The sequence below is a fragment of the Octopus bimaculoides genome, chromosome 11 (genome assembly GCF_001194135.2).
Source record: "Octopus bimaculoides isolate UCB-OBI-ISO-001 chromosome 11, ASM119413v2, whole genome shotgun sequence".
Lineage (NCBI taxonomy): Eukaryota > Metazoa > Mollusca > Cephalopoda > Octopoda > Octopodidae > Octopus > Octopus bimaculoides.
Window position 1 is genome coordinate 6,242,439 of NC_068991.1, and position 9,153 is coordinate 6,251,591.

The 9,153-nt window shown below is 36.0% G+C and overlaps 1 protein-coding gene across 1 annotated transcript in view; it reads left to right on the forward strand.

The window, feature by feature from the left end:
* Positions 1–2,998, forward strand: part of LOC106877172 (MOB kinase activator 2) — a 60,868-nt gene extending 57,870 nt beyond the window's left edge. The window contains exons 4-5 of the mRNA XM_014926001.2: positions 345–469; positions 1,478–2,998. Of these exons, the coding sequence (XP_014781487.1) occupies positions 345–469; positions 1,478–1,860 (508 nt within the window). The 3' untranslated portion in view covers positions 1,861–2,998. The remainder of the gene's footprint in view (positions 1–344; positions 470–1,477) is intronic.
* Positions 2,999–9,153: the final 6,155 nt, after the last annotated feature.

Below are 9,153 nucleotides of genomic sequence, written 5' to 3' on the forward strand. Positions count from 1 at the left end.
CTGTTGAGTTTCTGTCTTTTTATCAATATGGTTGCTAGTCTCTTTGTCTTTGTGTTGTCACTTTCTTCCCAAGATTGCAATACCATAAAACCCATTGGCAATATGCAAATTCTCATCATCATCATCCTTGTTGTCATCATCACTATTCTTAATGGTGTCATCATCGTCGTCATCATCATTATCCTTATCATTGCCATCATCATCACCAGCTTCATCATTGTCATCATCAATGACCCCTGGACATTAGTCTCAACTCCTTACACTGTAAAAACATTTTCTTCAGGCTCTTTTTAAAATCCAACAACACAGGACTTCAGTTGGGATTCTTTCTCTCTCGTTTGCAGGCAATATTTCTGGCATGATGAAAAAGGCAAGAAGTTCAAGTGTACAGCTCCAGAATATGTAGATTATGTTATGTCATTTATCCAGAAGGATATTTTAGAAGAATCCATTTTCCCAACAAAGTTTGGTAAGTGTAAAAGATTTTCTTTCATGTGGGCTTTTGTTCTTTTATTACCTCCGCCCTTCGCCAAGGCAGAGATATTGTTTCCAGTGATGTTTGTCCGTGGACGAGATATCTCAAGAACCGCTGGATGGATTCAGATGAAACTTTCAGGAATGTTTGGCCTCCTGACTGGCACAAACTGATTAGATTTTGGAATTGATCCAGTACTAGACAAGGATTCTGCATTATTTATCCTGCTTTTTTTTTTACTTAAATTTTGAGAGTGGTTGGGTTCATTTTTAGTATTCTCGTTTGTGAGAGCAGTCAAGTTTATTTCAGACATTCTCATTTTAAAAATCATCTCTGGCTAATCGTTGAGAGGACGTTGCCTTGGCGGAGGTTTGCACTCTCTGAGTGCTCTTGTTTATTTATTGGTAGTTTTTTGGGGGGATTTTTTTACTTTTTATTTATTGCTTTACCATTCTCAGTGTTTAGCCATCTGTACACAATAATTTCATCATTATTATTATTATTTATATCAGCCCTGAATGGATGAAAGGTGAAGTCAACACTGGTGATATTTGAACACAGAACGTAAAGTCGGAAAAAATGCTGCTTAGCATTTTGTCTGACGCAATAATGATTCTGCCAGTTTGCCACCCTAGCATTTATCTATATATTGATAATATTTTCTGTAACAAAGCTTATGTGCATGTGACTTTGCCTTTCATCCTTTCAGGGTCAATAAATTAAGTACCAGTTACGTACTGGGGTCAATGTAATCAACTTAATCCCTTGTTTGTCCCCTCTATGTTTAGCCCCTTGTGGGCAATAAAGAAATAAGAAACTCTGTAAAGGGCATCCAGCTGTAGAAACTCTGCCAAAACAGACAGTGCAGCTCTTGGCCTTGCCAAACAGTCCAACCCTTGGAAAATAGAAGTTAAATGATAATTTAATTTTATGTCTAATGTATATTTGTGTCTCTAAAACATAACAAATAACTGAAATCTTGTCATTTGTTCTTCATTCCAGGCAATGCTTTCCCCAGTACGTTCCAAATGATAGTGAAGAGGATCCACCGCTACCTGTTTCACGTGTTAGCTCACATATACCATGCTCATTACAATGAAGTGCACATCCTAGGCCTTCATGGTCACCTGAATACACTCTTTGCACATTTCATGGTATTCAACCTTCGCTATGACTTGCTAGAAGAAAAAGAGACCGATGTGCTCCAAGACTTGATAAAGGCCCTGACCACATTTGTACCTGCTGAAACTATGAACCCCTTGACTTCAACGTCTGGGGAAGAGGGCGCAGCAGATAGTGACAATACTGCCCAAGCTACAGCAACGGCAGGACCGCTTGTATCATCTTCCACGAATGAATTAGAAACAGAAGTGACACAAACTTAATGATTGCTAGCTTACACCTTCCACATATTAGAGAGGGAGCAGGAGGGGAGGAATAGATTTAAACAAACAAACAACAAGGAAACAAAACAACAACCATAACAATGGTAACAAAAAATATTTTTAAAAAAAGTGTAGTAAGTTGAAAGAATTTAGAAGCTACATGAACAACAAGAATATAATTATATTTTACTGCAAATTGTTCAGTCAGATCTCAACCGCATGTTCTGCTCCTCTGTGTGTGTTTCTGCTTTGATAATAGTCAGCTTCCTCTCTGTTTTGTGTACAGCAATAATATAAGATCCCACTGATTAGAAGTAGAGAAGAAAGAAAGAAAGAAAATGACAGAGCATTGAACAGTTTCCAGGAGAGAAAATCCCATTTTTTGGAACCCCTAATTCAAAAAGTCGTCGCTGTAGTCTTCTTCTACATCAACCGAAAGGATCAGGAAAAGAAAATTTAGACAAAATCTTTCAAGAAAAAAACAGAAATAAAGTGATATTCTGTGTGAGCGAGTGCGTGATTGTGGTTGCATGTGTACATGTGCGTAAGGCCATGTGAATACAGTCACACATGCATGTCTAGGCTATTCTTCCATTACCATGTAGCCATTTTTGTTGTTGTTTTTTTTCTTATATGTGACAAAACATGAAAAGCTGCACCAAATGGGATCAGATATTTATTTTCATTTTTGACATTTGTTATTTATTTTTTATTATCTTCAACTCTCCCCTTCCCCCTCAAATGTGTTTAAGTTACATATGTGTACACACACTAACACTCACTCACACACACCTTAATGATATATGTATAAATATACCCCATGCATTTGTGTGTGTTTTTGACATGCACATACGCACACACACACATTCATGCAGACATATACACACAAACATACACATAATTAGAAAGAAGAAGCTACATTCTCTTGGCTCCCTTGTTGCTGTTTCTGTGTCCTCTTCACCTTTCCAGAAATCTCTACTGACACTGGAATCCAATCAGGGGAATCCATCCTTGAAGATAAAAAAAAAAAACCAACTCAAGAACAACAAAAATCTTATCTCTAACTTATTTATAATTGATTCTTTAATTCTACGATAAAATAAAAACAAATACAAAAAAATGTTTCATTTCTATTAAATTTCCTGGAATATTTTTAACTTATTAAATTACATTTATGAATGATTTAAGATTTTCAATGTAAAATTGTATTAAACATTGCCAGCACTGATCTATGACAGAAAAAAAAAAAAACAGGTTCACCTACAGGACTTGAACCATGTATCCCTCACTCACCCGATGACCACACTATCAATTGTACTACAGAGATTAATCCTCTGTTGTCCTTTCTGTCTCAAATTTGTGCTTGTAATGTTTAAATTAGTTCTATTCATTTGTTTATGTATGATAATTTATGCTTAATAATTATTGTCTTTGTTTAACACACACTTGATGGTTAGTCCATGTTAATCCTTAAGGAGCATAAGGATGGTTTCTTGGTTCTCTGGCTTATATATTCCATTCCTGACTGGACGGGACACAGGATTGTTCATTTTTACCAGCTCTGTGAACGAGCACAATGTGAAATGAAGTGCTTTGCTCAGGAACATAATTTATTGCCTGGTCCAGGAATTGAAACCACAGCCTTATCATGAATCCTAACCATTAACCCATGTGTCTCCATATATATATATATTGTATAAAGGATCATGAGTAAGGCCAGAACAATGCGAAGTAAATGCAAGGCAAATCACAAGAAAACAAATATATGAATTAATGTAGACTTACCTTGCATTCAGTATTTCGGGGTTATGACCCGAATTAACGAATGTTGCCAATGTGCGTGTACACATGCTATTTGGCAACATTCGTTAATTTCTTGAAAATGAGGTTACAACCCCAAAATATTGAATGCAAGGTAAGTCTACATTTATTTATATATTTGTTTTCTTGTAATTTGCCTTGCATTTACTTTGCATTGTTCTGGCCTTATCCATGATCCTTTTATCAATATATTCTACACAAGTAGAACAATATGGAAGTTAAAAGACCCTAACTATATTGATGTAACTTTCAAACAGCCCTAGAATATGTTTATTTAGAAAGGGGGGGAAGGAAGGAGGAAATACAGAACCAAGACATGGTCCCTGTGGACAGAAACATATAGGTCCATAGTCTCTGAAGTGTTATTCTAAATAAGACAAAAATGGTCAGACCAATTCATCTATTGGATTGTTTAGACCTGTGGTTCTTAGCTGGTTTGTTGGATCACACTGGCACACTACAGTCGATATCCAGGTGTGCTGTGGATTTTTTATTTTTGCTATGATTTTGTCTCAAACAAGGCTTGAGGCCACTGTAGTGTAAGGGAAGGAACAAAGGAGGTCTACAAATTTTTTAGATCCTTGCATTGGATATATAAATTAATAAAGCAGTGGGGAAGGTAAGTATATAGATGACGACTTACTATTACACAAAAAACACTCTGCATCAACGGCTTGCAGTGAACTGCTACCAACCCGAACCGCCAATCGCTCACAGTTCTTTATTTTATAAAAATTAGTCAGGTCCCCCTTTAGTCACTTGGTGAGTGGTCGGAATCCTTCCACAACAAAATTCAAAAAATGTTGATTGATAGACTGAATATCGTAGACCAGAGGTAAACAAGATAATGGTAATGTGTTCCAGAGAGCAGCAGTTTGTGGAAATAAGCTATTGGATTAAAAGGACTTATAAATAATAAGGAAGCTCAACTGAGAAACAAATGTACCTGAGAAGAGAAGCAGGTGACATGTTTAAGGGTTTTAGAAAATCCATGGTAATGCTTTGAGCATCTTAGAACATGTTATTTGTAATTTTGTTCTTTACAAGTATGTTTAATATAGCCAGGTGAGCAATTTGAGTGTGTTCATTACCAGTGCTGCCGGACTGGCTCCAGTGCAGGTGGCATGTAAAAAAACACCTTTTGAGCATGGTCGTTGCCAGTACTGCCTGACTGGCCCTCGTGCCGGTGGCACGTAAAAGCACCCACTACACTCTTGGAGTGGTTGGCGTTAGGGAGGGCATCTAGCTGTAGAAACCTTGCCAGATCAGATTGGAGCCTGGTGCAGCCTTCTGGCTCACCAGCCCTCAGTCATACCGTCCAACCCATGCCAGCATGGAAAGCAGACGTTAAACGACAACAATGATGATGATAGTCACTACTAGGTACTAAGAGTTCCTTACATTGGAGACATGGTCCAAGAAGGTTTTTATAATATGCTTAGTGTCTCCAAACAATCTGGCAGACACTAGATGTGTTGTAAAAACCTGCCCAGACCACATCTCCAATGTATGAAACTATTAGTAGCTCATAACTATATACTGTGTACATTAAACAATATTTATCACTTTTTTTTGTTGATCTTATCTTAACGGAAAAGTAGAAAGGATCTAATTGAGCCATCCCATAAATAATGTTTTTTTTTATATACTTCTTTTCATCATCATCGCTTAACGTCTGCTTTCCATGCTAGCATAGGTTGGACGATTTGACTGAGGACTGGCAAGCCAGAAGGCTGCACCGGGCTCCAATCTGATCTGGCAGAGTTTCTACAGCTGGATGTGAATGCCCTTCCTAATGCCAACCACTCCGAGAGTGTAGTGGGTGCTTTTACGTGGAACTGGCAACGGCCTCGCTCAAAAAGGTGTTTTTTACGTGCCACCTGCACGGGTGCCAGTCCAGCGGCACTGGCAACGACCTCTCTTGAATGATTTTCTAACGTGCCACCACCACAAATGCTAGAAGGCGACTCTGGTAACGATTATGCTCAAATGGAAGCCAGTCAGCTGCTCTGGCAATGAACACGCTCAGACAGGTGCCAGTCATCGAGTATGGTTCAATTACGATTCCGATTTCACTTGCCCCAACAATTAAGATAAAGTTCTTCTTTTAATCTAAAATATGCCCCACAGATATCATTAAGAGCAGTACCATTCAATCCGGTGGTGTCAACAGCACTAAAATAAGTGTTGTTTGGAAACAAACAAACCGAAGAAACTACATCTTTCAAACTCATTTACTCTATGTACAACCGTATCGATAAATAAATTCAATAAGTAAATTATAACCACTCTTAAATACGTAACTAAACAGCGACAACACTATTAAGTCATACGAAAATTATAATCCCTACAGTCTTCCGTAGTATAATATAAAAGTAAAAGCTTAATAACATTATTTCAATCAATCAATTTATAGGTAGGTTATAAACCAATGTACATTGCATCGCTATTAATAGTAAACAACAATAACTAAATCATGCTAAGTTGCGACCAATCTTCAAGTCCATATAAATAGTAACCCCACCGGTCTTCTATAGATACTACTATAATGAAAGTTCAAGCTTTATAAAATTTCTCCAAAACAAAACACAATTGAAATTAATTTAATATTTTTGAGTGAAATACGTTATTTCATCATTCAAAAGTTAATGATAAAACACTACATACTCATTAAGATATCACCACTACAAGTTAAAATATTAAATTACCGGTAACTAATATAAACTTAAATTTCATTAAATAGGAACAAATAAAAGTACTTGTAATTAACTATTATTATAAACTTTGCGGCTATGTTCAAAGCTAATTAAAACTGTTTAAAAGAGAATAAGACTTCAAATATTAACACTTACATGTTTCGTCCGACATGTGCTTCCCTCTCCAAGAATTTGAAATGCCAATTAAATATTGATGACGTAGTACGTAATCACTACTTTCGTAATTATCTCAATATGGTGACGTAGTAAGCAATTAACTCGAATCGTGAACCTTCAAATCCTTACAAATATTTGCTAAGCCAAAGACTAGATATTATTCCATATTTATTTAAAATTTCAAGTTTCCCACCTAAACAGCGATTAAAAGTTTTAACCAACTTACCATATTTATACCTTTCTTTTACTAAAAGTCTAAACAGCTCATTTATTCTTTCCAAAGAATTTATTAGAATTATTAATAATAGTACTATATCTAACAACCTACCCTGCAAAAATACCATAACCAATAAAGGAAGGAATTTTACTACAGAACCATAGCATTGAAGCCACCTGGAAACCAAAATTTTCTGTTTTATTATAAATGTCAGTACATATTTCATTGTTATCCTTAATTACTAGATTGACATCTAAATAATTAATGTTTCTTATATTATTACCGTTTCTGGTGGCTAACTTTAAAACAATTTTGTTTAACTTTTCTATGCACAGTCTGTTTATAATCTTTAGTGCACCATGAAGTAAAACAAGATTGAGCTGTTTACATTTTTGCAGTGTGTTCAATTACACACCATAGTGTTGGCTAAGACTAACATGGAGTATACTCTGTTGTTCATTTGCATTAAACAAATCCTTCATCGTAGGGATCAATAATAATTGATCTAGCTCTGGCAAAGTAACAAATAATCAGTTTAAACAGGATACTATCGAAGGGAGATAATTCTTAGGTAATATTATAAATATTACGGAGATGTACTTGCATAGCAAGTAACCTGATCTGAGATTATAAATATTGTTGTAATTATCTCCCTTGTAGTATGACTGCAGTTTATGCTATTTTGATTTTCAAAACGGTTATAAACATTCCTTAGTTCTTCGTATTAAATACAAATTATACACGACATTAATTTTACGTTAATTTCAGTTAATTATGCAATAATTGCCAAGGAACACATATTTACCAGAGCCTTGTCGTCCAAGGATCGGTCTTACATCGCCACTTTAGGCATTGCCACTCATAATCTTCAGAAAGCGAAGAAATGCCATCATCATTCACATACCTGGAATTATGGTTTTGTTTCGTCAGTCTGTAGACTATGAAAATGCTGGTTGAACATGTCCGGAGAATGCAAAGTAATGCATTCTTTTATTCTTCAATTCTCAGAATAGTGAGATCGTTGTGTGGAACTTGTTCCGGCTCTTTATGTCCTGAGTTCAAATTCCGCTGAGGTCGACTTCGCCTTCTATCCTTTATTCAGGGTCACTAAAATACACTATCTCTGAAATACTGAGGTAGATGTACTAATCTGTTATGGAAGATTTGGTTGCTATTTCTAGCAGGTTGAGCTCACAAAGGTTTTGTGTGTTTATCCCTATGGGGACACACAGTCAAGATTTCTGGTATATTCGACAATCGAGACTTCGATTGACTAAACTCACACTATTTTAAATACTTGTTATTGTTTTGTATTAATTTCTAGAAAAAAAATGAATGCAAAATTTCCTCCTCAGCAAGCAAAACTACATCAGAACTACATTTTTTCGAAAATAATCTGGGGAAAATTTAACAGGCTTCCACACAGTATCCGTCTACCAAATTCACTCACGAGGTAAAATGAGTTCTAAATCCCACAGCTATGTGCCAGCCAAAAGGCAGTCATAAATTACAATAGCACCATAGTGAATAGCTTAATTTTCATATTTGTGCTTTTGATGGCTCATTAGAAGGTTTTTCTGTGTGGAAAATATGCAGGTTAAAAATGCACAGAGAATAGACTTTCTCAAATGCTTGGGGAAGATCCTTTGAAGTAGTAAAAACTTAAATAATATAGGTGCAGGAGTGGCTGTGTGGTAAGTAGCTCGCTTACCAACCACATGGTTCCGGGTTCAGTCCCACTGCGTGGCACCTTGGGCAAGTGTCTTCTACTATAGCCTCGGACCGACCAAAGCCTTGTGAGTGGATTTGGTAGATGGAAACTGAAAGAAGCCTTTCGTATATATACATATATATGTATATGTGTGTATATGTTTGTGTGTCTGTGTTTGTCACCCCAACCTCGCTTGACAACCGATGGTGTTGTGTTTATGTCCCTGTAACTTAGCGGTTTGGCAAAAGAGACCGATAGAATAAGTACTAGGCTTATAAAGAATAAGTCCTGGGTCGATTTGCTCGACTAAAGGCAGTGCTCCAGCATGGCCACAGTCAAATGACTGAAACAGTAAAAAAATAAATAAATAAATAAATAAATAATCCCAAGGCAGTGCCCCAGCATGGCCAAAATCAAATAACTGAGACAAAGATAAATCCTACTTAACGAAGTCACTTCAATTAGACAGAATGAGTGATAAGCAAAAGTTATCGAAAATATTAATACAATACTCATTAAAGGGTGTTGTATTAATAATTGGAATGTTTTTACTTTTATTTTATGATACCATACATTCAAATTTTATAATTGAATGCGTTTTGGCCGTTTGGTGGTTATTCTCAAATGATAATAAAATATAAATTTGGAATAAAATGTGAGATACAATAGCA